This window comes from Muntiacus reevesi, chromosome 4 (assembly GCF_963930625.1).
Source record: "Muntiacus reevesi chromosome 4, mMunRee1.1, whole genome shotgun sequence".
NCBI lineage: Eukaryota > Metazoa > Chordata > Mammalia > Artiodactyla > Cervidae > Muntiacus > Muntiacus reevesi.
In genome coordinates, this window is record NC_089252.1 from 97,461,597 (window position 1) to 97,482,726 (window position 21,130).

At 42.5% G+C, this 21,130-nt stretch overlaps 1 protein-coding gene across 3 annotated transcripts in view; it reads right to left on the minus strand.

The window, feature by feature from the left end:
• Nucleotides 1-21,130, minus strand: part of PTPRG (protein tyrosine phosphatase receptor type G) — a 755,472-nt gene that overhangs the window by 45,907 nt on the left and 688,435 nt on the right. For all 3 annotated transcript variants that reach the window (XM_065933358.1, XM_065933359.1, XM_065933357.1), the window contains 2 exons: nucleotides 16,310-16,401; nucleotides 847-938 (listed from right to left, as the gene is read on the minus strand). In XM_065933358.1, coding sequence (XP_065789430.1) covers nucleotides 847-938; nucleotides 16,310-16,401 — 184 coding nt within the window. The remainder of the gene's footprint in view (nucleotides 1-846; nucleotides 939-16,309; nucleotides 16,402-21,130) is intronic.

Consider the following 21,130-nt stretch of genomic DNA (forward strand, 5'->3'; position numbering starts at 1 on the left):
CTGCCAACAGGTTGGGGTAGGAGGTCACTGCCACTTTCAAAAATGAAGGCCGGAGGGTGGGGGGGCTTCTGTGGTGGCTCGGTGGTGAAGAACCTGCCTGCCGGTGCAGGAGACATGGGTTCGATGCCTGGTCCGGGAAGATTCCATGTGCCGTGGAATAGCTAAAGCCCATGTGCCCCAACTACTGAGCCTGTGCTTTAGAGGCTGGGAGCCGCGACTACTGAAGCCTGCACAGCCTGGAGCCCGTGCTCTGCAAGGAGAGAAGCTGTCACAATGAGCAGCTGGTGTATCTCAACTAGAAAGTGACCCCTGCTCTCCATAGCTAGGGAAAGCCTGTGACGCTACAAAGACCCAGCACAGCCAAATAAATAAGTAAAACCATAAAAAAAGGAGGAAACGGGGTCAGAGGTGAAATGACTGACCCCAGAACGATAAAGATGACTACTGGTGGAGCCGGCGTCTGACTCCTCAGACTAACAACCTGCGCTCTCCCCTACACCGCGTGCCCCCAGAACGGATGTGGAGTTAGGAGCCTGTCCTCTGCCCGACGACCGCTGTCCCAGCGAGAGTGCAGAGGACAGAATCCGGGTCTGCCTCTTTCCTGCCGCTGAGCCTGTTTTCTCACAGAAGTGCACGCTCAGGAAATGTGCAACCAGCTCGCCTTCACCTCACTTGCACTGGGAAAGGAAGGCCCATGAGAACGCTCAGTGTGAGGAAGAGAGAGCCAGTTCCCACTTTCCTCGGTGACTGCTTTTGTGACGCTCGAGATACATTCATTTTAAGTTTACAGACAAATCCCCGTAAAAGAAGAGTTAGCTTTCTGGAAAGTCCGGTTTTGAAGCATACCTCAAAATCCTCGGAGAAGCCGTGCTGGTTATTAGAATACAGCTCACCGATGTGTTTAACAAACTGTTTGACAGGAATGGCTTCCATGTCATCTGTGGGAATAAAATAATATTCAGAGTCACATAGAGTCCTTTCAGAAACAAATGACACCAGTAAGGGAATTCCTGAAGACAGGTATTTGATTTCTGCAAAGAGTGATATAATTGTATTACCTGAAATAGACATCTTCCAGAAAAATGCCTTTTCTGGATTTACTTGACATTGGGGTCTCATTATGATTTTTGAATGCCTAAAAGCTAAGTATGGTTTTTAAAATGGTCTGTAAAGAATTACTTTTAGTTTTCATATTCAAGGCAATTTACATACTTAAATCACATCATACTTTTAACTAAAACTGAATTTACCAAGTGTACTGTTTGTTAAGAAATGTTATCACGACCTAGGTTTTTCAAGAATTTGCTATTCAGTGGGGTCCAGACTGAAGTTGGAACAACTCAGTTCTGTTTCTGATCTTTGAAGTCTATGCAGTCTTTATACACAATCACAGTCAGTCACAGACAGGTGCCATTGTACCAGCTGGCTTTGGGTATACTGCCATCTACGTTTACGTGTTCACAATTTTCGTGCGAGACAGCTGTGTCTACACAATGCCAAACAACCAGTTTGATGGAATTAACTGGATTTTCTTTTGGTGTTGACAGAACTAGGTACAAATTCGGGAAGACTCCACATTCTAATTTATTTGTAATGCTGTCACTTCAAAAGGACGTTTTCAGTTTGTGAGCCTCATGAGTGTTTTATATCGATTTATCCAGCTCCACTCTGCACCTTGAGGACGGCCGGAAAACAACCACACCCCACTCACTGGATCTGCCCGACATCCCCCTCCTCTCCTTCCCTCGCCCCTCCCCCGCAAATATTTCCTTTTAAAAATACTCTGCTGAATTTGAGATAAACAACAGACATGACATTTACTTTATTCAGAGTGAAAGATCTTTGGCAAACGCACAAACATCTAAACTGCCACAGATGCTTTTCTTAGCAAAGGGTATGAAGATCTGTATGTGTAAATGAGGTCCTACTTTGGCAAGAATGTTATAGATCCAGGCTTGACAATCTGATTTCTCTTCATCTGGTGACAGTTAACATTGACTATGTCATTCCTTCTCGACTTTCTTTCGAGAGAGCAAAGCTCTAAGGGTGGCTTTTTGCATCTATTGACATTTTCAAACTTGAATCATTCCTAAGAGGAAAAGAAGCGTCTCTCATATACTTTGTTTGAGGAAGGTGACTTATAAACGTTCCTAATCCAAACTGCTTAGTGCAGAAATGTGACTTATCAAATAGGGGGTGCCTTGTAAGTACCAATTCTTTCTGCGTGAACCATTAAAGACCTAATCATTTTAACAGGCCTCCTTATGAAAAAAAAATTGCCAAGTTATTTACAAATATTTCAGGATTGAAGATGTTCATGAATATGCAATCATTTTGCACGCCCAAGAAATCTATAGCGCCCATAATGATGTAACCGGCATTAACAAAGTGAGCTGAGCCAAAATGTTTCCCCGGAATATTTAGCAGAATGCACAGTTCAAGAAAAATTTCCCAAATTATCTGATCACTTCACTTAAAATGTTTAGAAGTAAGCAAATTCTATAATAAAGATCAAGTGGCAAAGAAAAGATCTTAAGTTGAGAAAAGAACTAATGTGTACAAAACTGGAGTGTGTCTAAGAGGTTAACCCAAGAATAAACTCATCTTTGAATAAGAGGCGACATAAATAAGATGGGACACAACCTGGCCCCACAAACACTCCAGCCTACAGACTACAAGCAACACTTTTCCCCTGTTTATTTTGAAATGAAAGACATTTCATGAAAGACACTGTTTCCTAAACTGGAGTGACATGGTAAATAGTTTAATAGGTTGCATGCCTGAGTCCCTTTGGGCCGACTTGAAACTATCACAAAACTGTTAATCGGCTATGTGCACTTGTGCTCAAGTCACTTCAGTCGGGTCTGACTCTCTGGGACCCCATGGACTGTAACCCAGCAGGCTCCTCCATCCATGGGATTTTCCAGGCAAGAATAGTGGAGTGGGTTGCCATTTCCTCCTCCAGGGCATCTTCCCGCCCAGGGATGGAACTTGCGTCTCCTGCACTGCAGGTGAATTCTTTACCTATACCCCAGTACAAAATAAGTTTAAAAAAAATAGTGTAATATGTCGAGGGCAACATTTATTCTGTAATGATAGTTTAGAACTGGAAATCCCCAATAAACTTCAGGTGCCATGATTAAGTACATGGACTTCCAGGTAGCGTTAGTGGTAAAGAACCCTCCTGCCAGTGCAGAAGATATCAAGAAATGTGGGTTCCAAATCTGGGTCAGAAAGATTCCCTGAAGGAGGGCATGGCAATCCACTCCAGTATTCTTGCCTGGAGAATCCCATGGACAGATAAGCCTGACAGGCTACAGTCCACGGGGTCACAAAGAATCAGACACAACTGAAGCGACTTAGCAGGCATGCATGCCATGATTAAGTACATGGACTCTTCTAGTTCAAAATAAGACTCTAGTTCAGCTTCAGAGTTATTTTACTCCAAGGTACATACCACACCGTTTTAAAGGGCAGAGTCCTGCTCAAGTCACTAAAAAAAAAAAAAATCACTTTAAGGTTAACAATTTATTATTTTTTCCTACAAAATGCTCAACTATACTATCTAAGCTAACACTATACATGCCTATAAATCAGTCGGTCCACTCCTCCCATGGTTAGAAGCAGCAAAACCCAGCAGAGCTCAGTTTGAGAACTGCATATGGAAATACACGACTCATTAGTCTCTCACGTTTGGTTCTTTATCCAAAGAAGTCTAATCACAATCCTCTAGGTTTCCAAGCACCACCAGTAACATCACAAAACTACCCAACAACCAAACAGAAAGATACATACACACACACAAACACGCGTGGTACAGTGACCACCCAGATAACACATTTTTGTCTTTCAATCAAGATAAATGAAACTGAAGGGTCGTAAATCTTTTTTCCTTCGATATTAAGATAAATATAAGGCTGAAGCTAATTAGAAGTCCTAATAGTTTCCCTCTTACACTGGTCTTCTATTAAATTTCTCTCAACATGAGCTAGATAATTATAAAATTACTCTAACTAGCCAGAAGGCCAAGCAATTAGGACAGCATCGTAGACCTGATCTGCTCAGTTGAGATCTGCAGAGAGCCTGTTACAAGAAGATACCCATCTGTGAGATGTCATTTCCACCTCTACAGCCGAGTTCCATTAACAAATGTCCCAACTATCAGCTGCCCTAACTCTGGACCAGGCACCTTCTGTGCCCTTTATGTGCGTTAACATGTACTCACTCCTCCCAGCAGCCCTAAGAGATAGGCACTGTTTTCATACTCAGCTTAAGAGTTGAAAACACAAGTTTGGAAAGATGAACTGAAGCCTGGCGTGTGGCGGTGGCAGCTGGGTGCGGAGCCAAGGCAGAGTGCTTCTGGTGGGAGAGAGCGGCTGTCGTCTAGGTCACACTGAAGGGGAAACCACTGGAAGAGGTGTTTAGTGGGCCCCTAGGACTCAGCCAGATATTAGCGAGATGGTGTCTGCTCAAGGGCATCGTGTTCTAGTGAACAGAAGAAAGTGAGAGCAAGCACCATGGGAAATGACAAGGTGAAGACTGCCAGTGTCTGAAAACAGGTGGGTTTGATAACTTGGTGACTGGGGAGAAATAAAGAACAGGAAAAGAGCTGGAATCAAAATGAAGATGTCTTGGGATTTCCTTGGTGGTCCAGCGGCTAAGACTCAGCGTCCCCCAATGCAGGGGGTCCAGGTTCCATCCCTGGGCTAGTCAGGGAACTAGATGCCACATGCCACAGCTAAGAGCTTTCACATGCCACGATTGAAGATCTTATGTGCTATAATTAAGACCTGGCACAGACAAATAAATAAAATGATTTAAACAAAAACAAAGATGGTTTCACTGACTACAGGTTAGACGCTGGGTTACTATGATACAGTGAAATGTCTAATGATAGAGTTGAAAGAAATGTGAAGGAAGCCCTTACTGATTGCCAGGGATTATGCTCAGCCTTTTGCATACACGCATCTTCACCAGGACCAGGCACAGAGGATGCCATCATCTTCAACTTACACATAAGGAACCTGAGGCAACTTGTCCAAAGCGACACCACTGCTAAGCGGCAGAGCTGACATTCGAATCCTGGTGTATTAAGCCCAAAGCCTGTGCTCCCATGTGATGGGACACACCGCCTTCGTTCTCAGACCACGGGTGCAAGGAAAAGCAAGAAATTAGGCAGAGTGTCAGTTAATGTGATAAAATGTTACCACACAGTATAATTTTGTGCCAATATTTTTAAGTATAGACCTTTCAGATACCAAAGGTTTAAATAAGGCAAAAATGGGATAACTACTATCACCACTACATTACCCTATTACAAAATACTTGATACAGTCAGTTGAGGATAAGGAAAAGTGGGCTTGCTGGTCTTAAATAATATTATTTATACTTTTTCCCAAGATTTTAGCCTTTTGTGCTTGGAATTAAATTGAGCACATTAGAGGTCCTCCATTTTGGTCAGTCCACAACAAAACATCCTTATGTACCACTTCTGATGAAGCCTGGAAGTAGTTTCTGGTTTGTACGCATCAAAAGCAGAGCATTGTAAGAGGCTGAACCTCTACTGAAAACAAAGTATGAAGGTGAGAGATTCCAAGAGGGAGAAAAGAGCTGGTTAATGTTTACCTCAAATGCAAATCTGCAAAAAATAGAGAGAAATGCATGTGAACATAAAGAAAAGCTGCTTTTACAAACTAAATGTCCGTTGACAGATGAATGAAGAAGATACGGTATATATACACACACATACACACACACACAAGGGAATACTGCTTAGCCATAACAAAGAATAAAATTTTGTCATTTGCAGCAACATAGATGGACACAGAGATTGTCACACTAAGTGAAATAAGTCAGAAAGAAAAAGACAGACACATTACTTACACGTAGAATCTAAAATGTGATACAAATGAATTTATTTGTAAAATGGACACAAAGTCACAAGACGTAGAAAACAAACATGCAGTTCCCAAAGGGGGAAGAGAATGGAGGAGGGATAAATTAGAAGTTTGGGACTGACATATATACACTACTATATATAGAAGGGATAAACAATAGGGTCCTACTATATAGCACAGGGAACTATATGCAATATGTAATAAACTATAATGGAAAAGAACATGAAAATGAATACATATACATGGGCGTGTATGTATAACTGCATCACTTTGTGAATCAACTATACTTCAATAAAAGCAGAAAGAAAAAAAACGTTGCTTCTAAAATCTGTGATTATATCTCTGTTGTGCTTGCGTGCTCAGACCCATTCCATTAGAGAGAACTCACCCATGCTAAATTTGCAGGCTCTTAGTATTAAGGAACAACAGATAAACCAAAAGGAAAAACTCAGCAATTTTTCCTTTGAAATTCCAAAGAAAAAACGTCAGCACTGAGGCGGTCCCTGGACGCCCACCACAGGGGGGCGCTGCAGAGGGCCTTGCCTAGCACCCTGCAGGGCGGGAGGGTCTTTAGCCTGCAGCTCCGTGTAACTCTAGCTCTTACTCTCACCACGGCCGGAATGCCTCCTGAGCATCAGGTACCGCCGGAATGCTTCCTGTGCATTAGGCACCCAGAGCTAGTGTGTAAGAGGAAAAAGCCAGAATCAGCAGGCCTGGTAATACAGGACCTTACCTCTCTGTGACTGCTGTTCCTCATCTAATTGGAAATCAGAACCAGCGAATTCAGAGTGCTATGCAGAACAAACTGGAAAACATAAGTACTTAGCAGAGAGCTTGGCATTTAGTAAGTACATAAAGCTATGATTTACTATGAGGTGAGAATCACTATGCATGCGAGATCCTATGATCTAGGGGCTAGGAGAAACAAAGAACCTGGCCAAGGTCCACCGTCATCAACTGGCTGGGCCAGGCTGAGCCCAAAGCTGGCTTCTTGGGCCTTAATGTGACCTCTCTAGGTCTTAAATTGAACATATACAGTGAGAGGGCAAAAAACCTTACAATACGTGTTAAAGAAGTTCTCCAACAAAAATGGGCTGAAATGAATCATTTTGGCTTCAAAGGTAAACTCTGGTTTACCTGGAAAATTCACACTGATATTCTGGTCACCCTTAAGATGCCAGGTAAATAAAACACCATGATATTTACCTTCCTGCCTTCCAAGATGCTTAGCTGTGGGGTTGATTGGCCTCAGGTCTGTTTCAGAAAATTATTGCTGCGTGTTTATTCTGGCAGGCTGTGGGCATACATATAAATTTACCACGAACATTCCAGAAGGCCTTCAGTCACTTACTGAGGCCAACCTGTGCGAACTTCATTTAATGGTTAACAGTTCCTTCAACCCTATTCCAACCAAATCTATATGAGGGCAGGGAGAGCCCAGTACTTGGGTCCAGTTCAATCACACGCAGGCATCCCCCTGACCCCAAGCCCCATGACTAGGCTGTTTTCAGGGACTGCTGAGCACCCCTGTGGTGGACAGACCTTACTATTGAGAACTCAGTCTCCTTCCTGGCTGAGGAGGGATCAGCCTCTCATCTCAGAAGCCAAGTTCAGGCCTCTCTCTCTGCTTGGTAATACCTGTGTCAACTTAAGCAGATAAAGCAAACAGTAAATACGATTATCGAGATTTCTAGCTCCTGATTTAGGACACAATAGATTTTTGTCTAAATCAGACTCTTAGCATGCAAGGAGTGCTGTGGAGATGAGGACATTTTATTTCCTGCCATAAAAAAGAAATCTCTTTCATTTATGACACAATGAAGTCAATAAAGAAAGGGCTTCATTATAGTCAAAAGACCAATGAATCTCCTTTGGAGATAATCTCTGTATAAATAAAATATGCCAACAAGGTTGGTCTAATCCCAAGGGTTTAAACTGCATGTTTAAAACCCCTTTATGTGTTGGCACCCTGCTGAAGCCAGTGACCTTCAAATTATTAAGATGTGTTTTAACTGCGGGAAAGGCACGAATCATTTCTGGATTTCTAAACTAACGGTTAGCAGCAACATTTTGTTTTGTAATGTTCTTGTTAGAAAGTTAGATTTTCTAATTTCCAGAGAAAAACATTTATAAGGACATTTGTGTTTGACAATAGGCACATTTGTAAAAGCTCTTTCAACATGCTCTATAAACAGGCTAATTCAATGAGCTGAGTTCTGATTTTAAAAAGCTACATATGATGAAAGTCTAAAAGAATAAGTAGCATAATACACTGAATATAATTTGTAGATGACATATTATATATAATGCTTCATTAATAACTAGAGTGAAAATGTAATTCCTTAATTAATAACTGCAGTGAAAATATAACACAAGCTTGGTGTTTCAAAAGATTACCCCAAAGGTGGAAACAGATTTTTAAAAATACTTGCAGATATTAATATCAATTTAATAATAATATGGATCCAACTGCCATGGCCTGCGTTCAATCCCTGGCTGGGGAACTGAAATCCTGCAAACTGCACAGCGTGGTCAAAATAAAGATGATGATGATGATCTTAAAGGACACAAGTTTGTGACTACTTCAATATCTTAGAAGACAGACTACTAGAATGGGGCTGATAGCTAGGTTATTACATTCAATTATGCTTTATCTTCCCAGAGCAACAATGGGAGATCAATAAGCATGGAACAACTGATTTTGAAAAGCCATTAGTGGGATGTATGAAGAGTCAAAGCCCCTTTAATTCTCCTGAAGAAGTCACAGTTTAACTTATCTGGAAGAAGACTGCATACTTTTCTCAAGCATTATACACAGAGCAGATTTCGCAATTTAAAAAATTTCATGACAGGGACTATCCTGGTGGTCCAGTGGCTAAGAGTCTTTGCTCCCAATGCAGGGGACCTTGGTTCAGTCCTTGGTTAGGGAACTAGAGTCTGCATGCCACAACTAAAGATCCTGCATTTTGTAACTCAAGATCCCACATGCTGCAACTAAGACCCAGCACAGCCAAAGAAATGAATGAATTTTTTTAAAAAAATTTCCTAATAAAAGAATTGATGTCACTTCTCTAGTGATTGGAACTGTCTGGTAAAATGTTTGCATAAGGAGTTCTCTCTCATATGCTTGGCTAACCAACCTTCGCTGCCACATTGGGTTTATAATTTCCACACTGTACAGGATTTAGGTGAAAAAAAAAGTCTTCATTCTTACAGCACTATCTTTGCCAATTAAACCAGGACACTATGAAGAGTCTAAATTCCTAAATTTCAGTTACAGCTAGTAAACCTGATAACTCAAATTTCCTCAAAGGTTCCTATAAACATCTGTCTCCAAGAGAGGAGTATCAAAAGGTTATTTAGCAAAGCTTTCCTTAACCTTTCATCTATTTTATAATATTTTTTTAAGAGCCAGTGTAACTTGCTGGTTCTACTTATGCTTTGGGATTTCAAGATCAGAGCTGTTTATCCGTGAATTTGCACCACAGCAGAATCATCCAAAAGTTGGTGATTTAGAGTCTAAATTTATTCAATATTCAACATGTTTCTGAGCTGTTCTCCAAGTCATTTAAATCACACAGCCCTGGGACTTCCCTGGCAGCATAGTGTTTAAGACTCTGTGCTCCCAATGCAGGGGGCCCAGGTTCAATCCCTGGTCAGGGAACTAGACTCCACATGCTGAAACTAAGAGCTTGCATGCCACAATCAGAAGAGTCAGTATGTCCCAACAAAGAGCGAAGACCCCATGTGTGGTAACTAAGACCTGGAGCATTAAAAATAAATAAATAAATAAAACAAATTCCTACTTGGCACAGGGAATGGAGATATTGGGGGGCGGGAGTCTTTTTCTTAGGAAAGAAAAGAATAAAGATGACTAGGAAACAGAGGAAATTTTTTTTTTTTTTTTAAATTTTGGGTATGGAGGAAACTTCAGCAGAAGAATGATGAAACGCTCTCATGGAGGATGAAGGAGAATTTAGTGGAAAAGCAAGTGGTCAGTGCTACTGAAAGAAGAAAATCCAGAAAAAATTTTAAGAGAACAGTCACATGTATTTGAAGATGCCTTGATTTAAGGAAGCAAAATCCAAATGAGGCTGAAGTCCTCAGGTATCAGAACTGTCAGAGGAACATGCCAAGAGGTGGCAGAGCCATTTCTAAGCATCTGTGCTTTGAAGTCACACAGAGAATTCCAATGCTAGCCCACCCTTTATCCATGCAACCTCGGGCAAATTAAAGGATATCTCTGAGCCTCGGTTTCTTCATCTGTGAAATGGGGGTATGGATTGCACCACTTTCCCTAAAATTGATGTTACAAAAAAACAAACCCATAAACCACATAGTTTTGATCAATAAATACTCAATAAATATTAGATGATGATGATATTTTCTGAGGAAGGCTAAATGCAAAGTAAGTTCTAGGATCAGAGTATGTTACACATTTTATAATGATGACTTTGGGACTCTACAACAGTTCGGTAGCTGAATTTTCAGTCTCTGTTGCCCACACTTCAAAACTGTGTAATGGTTCAGCTTACTAGTCATTGTCTGGAAATACCTTTTTTGAAAAATCAGTGATAGAAAGGGAGGGGTTCAAATGATGAAATAACTTAACTTGATACATCTAGGACCTAGAAGTCTTCCTGTTAGGTTTCGAATATGGACAAATAAGTGAGATCCAGGGGGCAGGGTAAGTATTCCATATTAGTTCTATAAATATCCTACTACTTTTAGACATAAAAACAATTAGAGGAACTTCCCTGGCAGTCCAGTGGTTAAGATTTTGCCTTCTGATCCATGAACATGGATCGGAAGACGAAATCTTAAATGAGTGTACTACCCAAAATAATCTATAGATTCAAGGCAATCCCTATCGAAATAAAAAAAATACCAACGGTATTTTTCAGAGAACAAATAATTTCACAATTTGTATGGAAATAAAAAAACCTCGAATAGCCAGAGCAATCTTGAGAAAGAAGAATGGAACTGGAGGAATCAACCTGCCTGACTTCAGACTCTACTACAAAGCCACAGTCATCAAGACAATATGGTACTGGCACAAAGACAAAAATATAGATCAATGGAACAAAATAGAAAAATCCACGCACCTATGGACACTTTATCTTTGACAAAGGAGGCAAGAATATACAATGGAGAAAAGACAATCTCTTTAACAAGTCGTGCTGGGAAAACTGGTCAACTACTCGTAAAAGAATGAAACTAGAACACTTTCTAACACCATACACAGAAATAAACTCAAAATGGATTAAAGATCTAAATGTAAGATCAGAAACTATTAAACTCCTAGAGGAAAACATAGGCAAAACACTCTCCAACATAAACCACAGCAGGATCCTCTATGACCCACCTTCCAGAATATTGGGAATAAAAGCAAAAATAAACAAATGGGACCTAATTAAAATTAAAAGCTTCTGCAAAACAAAGGAAACTATAAGCAAGGTGAAAAGACAGCCTTCAGAATGGGAGAAAATAATAGCAAACAAAGCAACAGACAAAGAATTAATCTCAAAAATATACAAGCAACTCCTGCAGCTCAATTCCAGAAAAATAAATGACCCAATCAAAAAGTCAGCCAAAGAACTAAACAGACATTTCTCCAAAGAACACATACAAATGGCTAACAAACACATGAAAAGATGCTCAACATCACTCATTATCAGAGAAATGCAAATCAAAACCACAATGAGGTACCATCTCACGCCAGTCAGAACAACTACTATCCAAAAGTCTACAAGCAATACATGCTGGAGAGGGTGTGGAGAAAAGGGAACCCTCTTACACTGTTGGTGGGAATGCAAACTAGTACAGCCACTATGGAAAACAGTGTGGAGATTCCTTAAAAAACTGGGAATAGAACTGCCATATGACCCAGCAATCCCACTTCTGGGCATACACACCGAGGAAACCAGAGTTGAAAGAGACACGTGCACCCCAATGTTCTTCGCAGCACTGTTTACAATAACCAGGACATGGAAGCAACCTAGATGTCCATCAGCAGATGAATGGATAGAAAGCTGTGGTACCTATACACCATGGAATATTACTCAGCCATTAAAAAGAATACATTTGAATCAGTTCTAAGGTGGATGAAACTGGAGCCTACTATACAGAGTGAAGAAGCCAAACAGAAAAACATCAATACAGTATACTAATGCATATATATGGAATTTAGAAAGATGGTAACGGTAACCATATATGCAAGACAGCAGAAGAGACACAGATGTATAGAACAGTCTTTTGGACTCTGTGGGAGAGTGTGAGGGCAGGATGATATGGGAGAATGGCATTGAAACATGTAAATTATCATATGTGAAACAAATCGCCAGTCCAGGTTTGATGCATGAGACAGGGTGCTCAGGGCTGGTGCACTGGGATGACCCGGAGGGATGGGATGGGGAGGGAGGTGGGAGGGGGGTTCAGGACGGGGAACACATGTACACCCATGGTGGATTTTAGTCAATGTATGGCAAAACCAATACAATATTGTAAAGTTAAATAAATAAATAAATAAACAATAAAAATAAGGGGTTAAAATCCAAAAGAAAAAAAAAAAAAAAAAAGATTTTGCCTTCCAATGCAAGAGGTACAGGTTTGATCCCTATTTGGGGAACTAAGATTCCATATGCCTCATGGCCAAAAAACCAAGACACAAAACAGAAGCAGTGCTGTAACAAATTCAATAAAGACTGTAAAACTGGTCCACAAAGAAAAAATTATAAAAATTAGATAATTCCTAAGGTAAATCATTTAAAAGGATACTAAGGAGGTCTCAGTTAAAGAAAAACTGTGCTGAAACTTAATGAAATTACAAGCTATGTTACAAATTTACTAAATAGGACTGTGTAGTTTTAAGAAAAATAAGGGATTGTGATCTGGTTGAAAGATTTTTAAAGAAAGGTCATATAAGGCAACTTCTTCTCGGTGAAGGGTGAAATAAGTTCTCTGTCTAGGCACATCCCCACGGAAGGCTACTGCTATCTATAAAAACTTGACAAAACCCTGGAAGAGCCATCTCACGTTTGGTTTCTCCAGGTAAGTCCTCTAACAATACAGCATTTAAAGTCATTCATTCTCACAAATGTGTCACAACTCATCAAGGGGATGTGTCTACTAGGATTTCCCTAGCAGTCCAATGGTTAGGACACTTCACTTGCAATGCACAGGGCAAGGGTTCGATCCCTGGTTGGGGAACTAAGACCCCACATGCCTTGTGGCATGGCCGAAACATTAATAAACTAGGTAAGCAACAAGGATTTACTATATAGCACAGGGACCTATATTAAATATCTTATTTCAAAAAAAGGATGCATCTACTACGCCAAGGGAGGTTCAACTGGATTCTGTGGATTTCTCAGTTAGTGGAGAATCTTACGCCGTGGGATTGTTCCTTTCACGTATTTCTACCATCAGTGAGCGAGACTCTCACATTTAAATAGATATGCTGTTGGATTGTGAGGTTTTTTTTTTTACTTGCTGCTGGGAAATGAAGCAGAGAACATTCAAAGAGCATTTCTGGTCTAAGACACCTACTCAGAGGTGTGGCAAAGCGGCCACGACTGATGACATTTTCTGAGGATTCCAGGGAACTAAAAGTCCTAAAATCCAAGCCCAAGAACACAGTGAAGCCGGCTGTACCCAGTGGATGTGGATCTGTGTTTGGGACAGTCTTAACCTGGGGACTGTGCAAATGCTTGCTGTCCACAAATGCTGGGAGGAATGATACCACGATTTGGGAAGGACAGCATCCAGAGCTGACAACTTGGCTTCCATGAATCTTTCAAACTGCCCTGATGTGTACCACCTCATGCAATCTTTAATATCCTGCTCACTTTGCAGATTCTGGAAACTAGGCTCAGAGAGGTCAAGTCATTGACCTAGGTTTCATGGTGGAGGCAGGGTGAGATCCTTGGTGTTCTGATTCCCTATCCAGGGGGAAAGAAACTAAAAATGCAAAGACAGTGCAAGAAGTATCTCACCACTTAACCTTTTAAAATGGATTTCAACTGCTTAGCTACGAAACAGCTGTGTTTGTTGGCTGAATCAATTCAGAGGGGAGAGGCCTCGGGCATTTTCCAGAGGTCAACACATATTCTAGGTGATGCGAGAGGAAAATGATTATACACGCACTGCTGCACAAATGCGGTAGAGTCAACAAAACTTATTCCATGGGGATGGGGGGCTGGTTCCTGTCTGCCTCCTCTCAAATGCAAAGAATGTAATAAAGGGTGAGGGTTAGTGGAGAAGAACAAACCTAACACAAAACCTACCCATCTGTATGGGAATTGTTTAGCAGCCACAGAACGATCCAGTGAGGGACTTACCCAGAGACTTCTGCTACCCTCTCATTGCTGTGTGACAAGCTTTAGTGAGAAGCTCACAGAATGGTGAGAACACAGCCAATTCCAGCAACATCTAATGTCTTAACCTACAGAGACATACAGGGCCAAACCAGTCCCCAACCATATCTAGAGAAGATGTGCAAACAACAGCAGTGTTCCTTCTGGGGACTCAGAAAAGTACTGCATCTCCGAGCCTCATGGCAAAGGTCTTGAAAGAACTGTAAGAAAGCTTTGCTCATATTCATCATTCATCCAGAGTTTGACAATGCCTACCACATGCCAGGTATTTATTTTTGCACTAAGAAGACATCCATTTGCCTTCGGGAAGCTCTCATTGTAGTTGGGGGAGACCACAAACCAAGTAAAAGGTATGGTGTACTAGATGATGAAAAAAACCATTCTAGAGAACGAGGCAGACAGCTGGGATCCAGGGTCTGCAGGGGAGTGGGAGACGGCACCCCTGCTTACAAAAGAATGATGTCAAGAGGATCCGTGTACACACCGCTATATGTAAAATGGATAACTTGGACTTCCCTGGTGGTCCAGTGGTTAAGACTGTGCCCCCAATGCAGGGGGCCCGGGTTCAACTCCTGGTCAGGGAACTAGATCCCAGGTGTCAACTAAAGATCCGACAACTGAAACCTGGTGCAGACAGATGAGTAAAATATTTAAATAAAATGGACAACCGACAAGGACCTACCGTACAGCACAGGGGACTAGGCTCAGTGTTACCTGGCAGCCTGGATGGGAGCATGGATACGGGTATTATGTGTGGCTGTTTAGGGGAGCATGGATACGGGTATTATGTGTGGCTGAGTCGCTTTATTGTATACCTGAAACTGTGACAACATTGTTAATAGGCTGTACTACTCCACTGTAAAATACAAAAGGATGAATGTATACAATTAAAATACGTGTTTCCAAGTACAGAATGCAACCCAGAGGAAGAACGCTCAATTCTGGCACAACAGGAAGATGACTGCAAATAAAAACGATGGAGAAGTGAAGTGAGTGTTAGCTGCTCAGTCGTGTCTGACCCTTTGCGACCCCATGGACTATAGCCCACCAGGTTCCTCTGTCCTGGTGGAATGGAATTCTCCAGGCAAGAATACTGGAGTGGGTAGCCATTCCCTTCTCCAGGGATCTTCCTGATCCAGGGATCGAACCTGGATCTCCTGCGTTGCAGTTGCAGGCAGATTCTTTACCATCTGAGCCCCCAGAGAAACCCAAAAAACACTGGGGGCCACCTTCAAATCACTCACACCATCCATCAGAGTTAAGCCATTGATGAACTTCTCCCCTCTGTGGCATCAGCTAAGATTCACTAGTGTCCTGCCTGCAATGCAGGAGACCTGGGTTTGATCCCTGGGTCGGGAAGATCCCTGGAGAAGGGAATGGCTACCCACTCCAGTATTCTTGCCTGGAGAATTCCAAGGACAGAGGAGCCTGGTGGGCTATGGGCCATGAGGTCATAAAGAGTCGGACATGACTGAGTGACTAACACTTTTCACCAATCCCTACCCCAACAGCCCCTGAGCATTCCCTATTTGTACCAAGGACAAATGAAACAGATACCAGACCAAGAACATCTCTCTGGACCCCCATACAAAGAGCCTAAGTACGAAAACTTTCAACCATCATGTAATTATTTTCAGAGTAAGGAAGCTTAGGATAAAACTTTAAAATATATATGTAACAGTATTTCAATTTTTTTTAAAGCAAGCACACATTGCCTGTAATAACAAAATTGAGTCCAAGTAGACTGCAAATACATAAGTACGTTTTCCCCTTTTTTCTACTCTTTCTTTCCTTTCTTCATGAGACTCTACATCATGTGAACTCATAGTCATCTGTTCTCTGAAAGATGATTTCATTACATGGAAGATATGTAAAGGAGCAAAGATTTCATTAAATTACCCTTAGTTAAGGCTCTCTTAGACTGGGCGAGCTTGAAAAGGCTATAAAAATAATATTTTGTCATGGCTGTCACATAACACTGAGAACAAAAAAGAAAAACAATCAGCCCACTGGAAACAGGAGTCGTGTCTTACTTACCCGGAATAGGAATGATTGGAATACTTTCATTGGGGACCACCCGAGGTGAACTGCTATCTTCCACGTAGAAATGAGCTGTCTGAAAACATTTTCTGTGCAGGAAAGAGAGAAACAAACAGTGAGAGAAGAGAAATACACTTTGTCTGAGTTCACCATCTTTCAATTCTTTCAGACTCTCCCGGCTTTCTGTTTCACCCAGCACTGAGTACACACCCATGGGAAAGGAACAAGATACAGGAGGACGATGTCCAGCAGATTGGAAGGACCCCCCCCCCCCCAGCCACAGCTGAAGAATATCCACTTTTTATTACACTATACCCATCCTGAGAGTTAAAAGGGACAGAAGTTAGTCATGAGCCACTGAGACACATGAAAAGTTGGCATGAACTGCGGAAACTGTGTGAACTGCAAGGATTAGCTCACAATCTTCCCCAATTCACCCTGTTCCAGAGGAAGAATTATTCGCTATTCTAACCTCTCAGCACCCAAGTTCACACCATACCTCGAACCCTCCCAAATGCAGTCATCAAACGGCCCAAACACACAATAGCACCTCATTGTTAGCGCTCAGCGGAGGCCCCCACCCCGAGCCCCAGACAGCTCTCCACGGGGGTCAGAGGGCTTCCAGGGGCAAGCACCCTGGCCAGACCACATCAGAGACCCGCACCCAGCGCTGTCGAGTGTCGTCTGCATGTCAGGGGTTCTGTCTGATTTTTACCTGGACTTAAGACAAAGCAGGGAGCAGACACTGGTCATCACTGGACAGGCGGGGAGCAGGAAAGCCATCGGCGGCTCGCTCAGCCTCTGCCTGCTGCCGCCGGCCGGCCCTCGGTGTTCCCGCGGCCACGTCACCGCTCACTGCGGCCCTAATGAGCTGCCGGAAGCACCGGCTGAATATTTAATGAGGCTGCTCAGCGTGAATGGCTATTGTGACCAGAGACGGGTCCCTGTTCATCTGGCAGAGGGGCTTCACAATAGCTGGCCCCACTGCTGGGTCTTTGAGACAAGCAGGCGGCAGCCTTCTGGTGCTTGGGGTCCCGGGGACCCACGCCACTCCTCTGGCGTCTCCCAGGAGCCCCGTGTACACCCAGCTAGAGCTTCACTTTCTCGGGGGGAGGCAACGGGTACCCCTGCCACTGGAGTAAGGCAACTTTTCTTTGGAGTTGTCTTGGCTCACCTGATCGCAAGTACTCTTGCGGTGATTCTCTTGACTGTCTCATGTTTCTATGAAGCCAAAGCAGAGGGGTTTGGGGGGGAGAGGAGATACCAGGGAACCTCAGAGAGTATGGGAGATCTTGGTGGGAGTGAGGAAGGCTCTGAGTTCTGCAGATTATTGGAACTGTAGGTTTGCACGGAGCTGTTATAGCTACGCACAATCAAGAAGGCTCACAAGTCCCAGTGGGAAGTGTTTTCCTTTAAGCAGTGCCTCTGTTCAGACAGGAAGTAGTTCTAACCAACTGCATGCCCAGGAACGGCTATGGAAGCAGTCTGGAGGGCTGCTCCCTGCCATGAGAGGCTCCGCGACATAAATCACTCCCTCTCCTGGCACACATCTCATGGGACTGCTCTCACAGAGCACTGAACAATGGTTTTTTCCTATGCACTGCTTGGCATTTGTAGTATAAATAATAGAACACGTTTTCACCGCTCACCGTCTAGCTGTCTACCCCTAAATTTGGAAGGAACAGTCAGTCTGGCTTAAGCTAGAAGGACGTGAAACGTACAAAGTATTTTAGGGCTATGGTAGTGACGGGATCTTCTACTGGATGTGAAATGAAGCAGATCCATGTGGAAAAAAAAAAAAAAAAAAACCCATGATTTTGTGATTTTACGTATAGTTTCTGTTTAAGCTCTTCATCAAACTTTCTACTTCTCCGTCCCTGCCACCTCCATGTCCCTGTCCCCAGTTTACACAGATTTCCAGAATGTAACCTTAGAGTTAAAACAAGGAGGATGGAGACTTTACCAACCAGTTACAACCGTAACCACCCAGTGTCATGGCCTAGGAATGTCGATTTTTCTTAAGATAGTGGACCACTGAAGTATTTAGTAACCCAAAAAAGTACTGTATGATAGTGAAATGAATGGCCCAGGTTACCAGCTCAGATTTGAACTATGCACAAAAAGGGGGAAAAAAAAGTGCCAAAAAGATACCACACAACAAAGAATTAACTATTCTAAGACCATAATTACACTGCCTGATAGATTTCTAAAATACAAAGCATTCGTCAAAACAATCCGCATTGGCCAAGTGACTGTTAACATCAAACGACCTGGAAAGCACAAATTGACATGGCAGGTTCTTTTCCTGGAAGAAAACAGGCAGACGGTTCGCTCAGACCCTCGGTTACACGTGAGGCCAGAGGCTCCACGTCCTCTTTGAAAAAAGCAGCATGGACTGAAGCACATCGCATGCTCCAAGTGTGGACGATCATAAAGGATTTTCCCTGGGGCAGAGGGCTCTGGGATTGCCAGAGAAGAGCACACCCTGCGGATGAAGGTCAGAAGCTCCGGGCCCGAGGCCCCTACACCCGCACCCCGAGGCAGGTCACCGTGCTCCGCTCCCCTCCCTCACACGGACTCGGATGGGCACCCAGCTACAGAACTCGGTGGCAAACGTCTTCCCTCGGAAAAGAGGTTTCTGTGGACCCAGCGAGCATTTATTCGGCACCCACTGCTTAGCATGGTGCATTCAGAGAACACATTCTCTTTCTGGGAGCTTTAAAAACACCTCCTTTGAGCCTGGCTAAGCATTTGAGTAATTTAGCGAATTATGTTGTGCACACAACTTTTCTGCAGAAAAATTAGGAACTATTGATACAAATGAAAAAAAGGAGAAAAAAAATCCAAGTTACTTTCATCCTTCTCTTAGTAATCTTTATTACTGCTGTTTGTGGGGTGTATCACTCCACACTTTTCCTCATCTAGTGACTGTTCTTTGATCATTGATAATGACAAAGGAGCAGAACGATAAACAAAAGATAGACAAGGTCTCGCCCTCGTGGTGCTTATGTTCTTTCGGGGAAATCAACCACAAACAAGTAAACAAACAGTTTCAAAGCATCAAGAGCTATGAACAAAACACAACAGGATGAGGTGGTGATAACTGACGGGGGAGGCGAGGGAGGGGTCCTCCCTGACGAGGTGGCCTCAGAGCTGAGACGCGATTAAGGAGGAAGGGTCATGGGAAGGTGCAGGGAAGACCAGGAGCTGGTTAAAGAGCCTGAGCGCAGAGCGGGCTTATCCACTGCAGGAACTGAAAGGAAGGCAGACTTGAGAGCAGGGACAGAAGTAGACCCAGAGAGGTGGGCAAGAGGCAGGTCATGCCAGATCCAAGGCCATAAACTTTGCTAGCATCTGTGAGCGATGGAGAGCCAACAGAGGGCTTTAATGCACAGACTGGAACGTTCTCACTCACCCCCTTCAAAGCGCACGCTCTGGCTGCCGCATGATGAACGCAGTACAGAGCAGCAAGAGCGGAGCGGGGAGAGCCAGCAGGGGCTACTGCTGGAATCTCATCCACATGCCGCCAGGCAGACAGGTCTTTTAACAAAATGAGATCATATTATACCATCTCCTTGCTAACAAATATGAACTGACATCCTCAGCCTGCTTATGTCTCCACTTTATGGACACACTACACTGTTAGATGTCTAACTTTCTATTTCTTGAATAAGTGTTGGTGGGGGGGGGGGTCTACTGTGGTCAAGAGACCGATGATTTTGCTGGGTTCTGGCCTCCTTTCCACTACCACTGACCACGTGGAGATGAATCTTCTGTGGGTACAAATTCTACACTGTGGGTTTAACACCTAAGGAAAGTGGCTGGTTCAGAGTCATTACCACACATTTTATTTGACTTGCTCATCTCAGAGAAGTCTCAGGAGATGTTTTGGGGGTTTTTTTGCCCCTTCTTTTTTTTTTTAAACCTTCAGTAGTAACCAGAAATTTAAAAAAGTGAAGGCAAGTGATTTTGGAGAAGATGAAAAGAAAGTGTGAGTTTTAATGCCTCTAAATATCTAAATTGTGATGGGTTCCAAGAGGCTGTATTGTCTCTAATTCTGAATTCAGGGAAATGGAGAGAAAACTTCTGAAAATGCCTCAGTGTGTCACCAAGCATGCAATTTCAAAGTTCTATTTAGGTCTAGTTCTCCTTCAAGTTACTGACTCTAATATTTCTCTTTGAAGGAAACAGATTCTTCTGCTCAAGAGCCATCCTATAACATTATTTCTTCACACTGAGCATTTGTTTTATGCCAGTACCTCGAACAGGGAAATAAACTCAATCGTGTTTGGAATAGAAAAACCAAAAAACATTTTTAAGTTTAACTACAAATTATAGTCCCCTGGATACTCACCATAAATTTTGTATTCACCTCTTCTCCCTTTTCTTTCTTTCCTTTTTCTCTGCCCCTCCCACCATGACTGCTTTAAGAACTTGAAGACAGATCTTTTCTTTTTTCCCACTGACCCTGACTGGCTCAGGAATGATCTAAATTAGTTATCTTTTACTTCCCCTCATCTACCTTTCAGCAAGTATTTTCCTGATACTCTGTGCTTCCCAATTTAGGAATCTGTTTTTTTCCCTAATAATTTCTTTTATTTCTTTAAGATTACAAATATAGTATTTACTCCCATGCTGAACTAGCTAAGTCATTTTCAGATGTGGAAACCAGCTAAGCAAAAGAGGAGAAAAGGCTTACTTCACAACTCATATTACTAAGAGCAAAAACAAACAAAAAAGGCAAATAAAATTACTTGGTTTAACCTTACTTTCTACTACTATTTTTTTCTTTTGTAATTTATTTTTTTATTGAAGGAT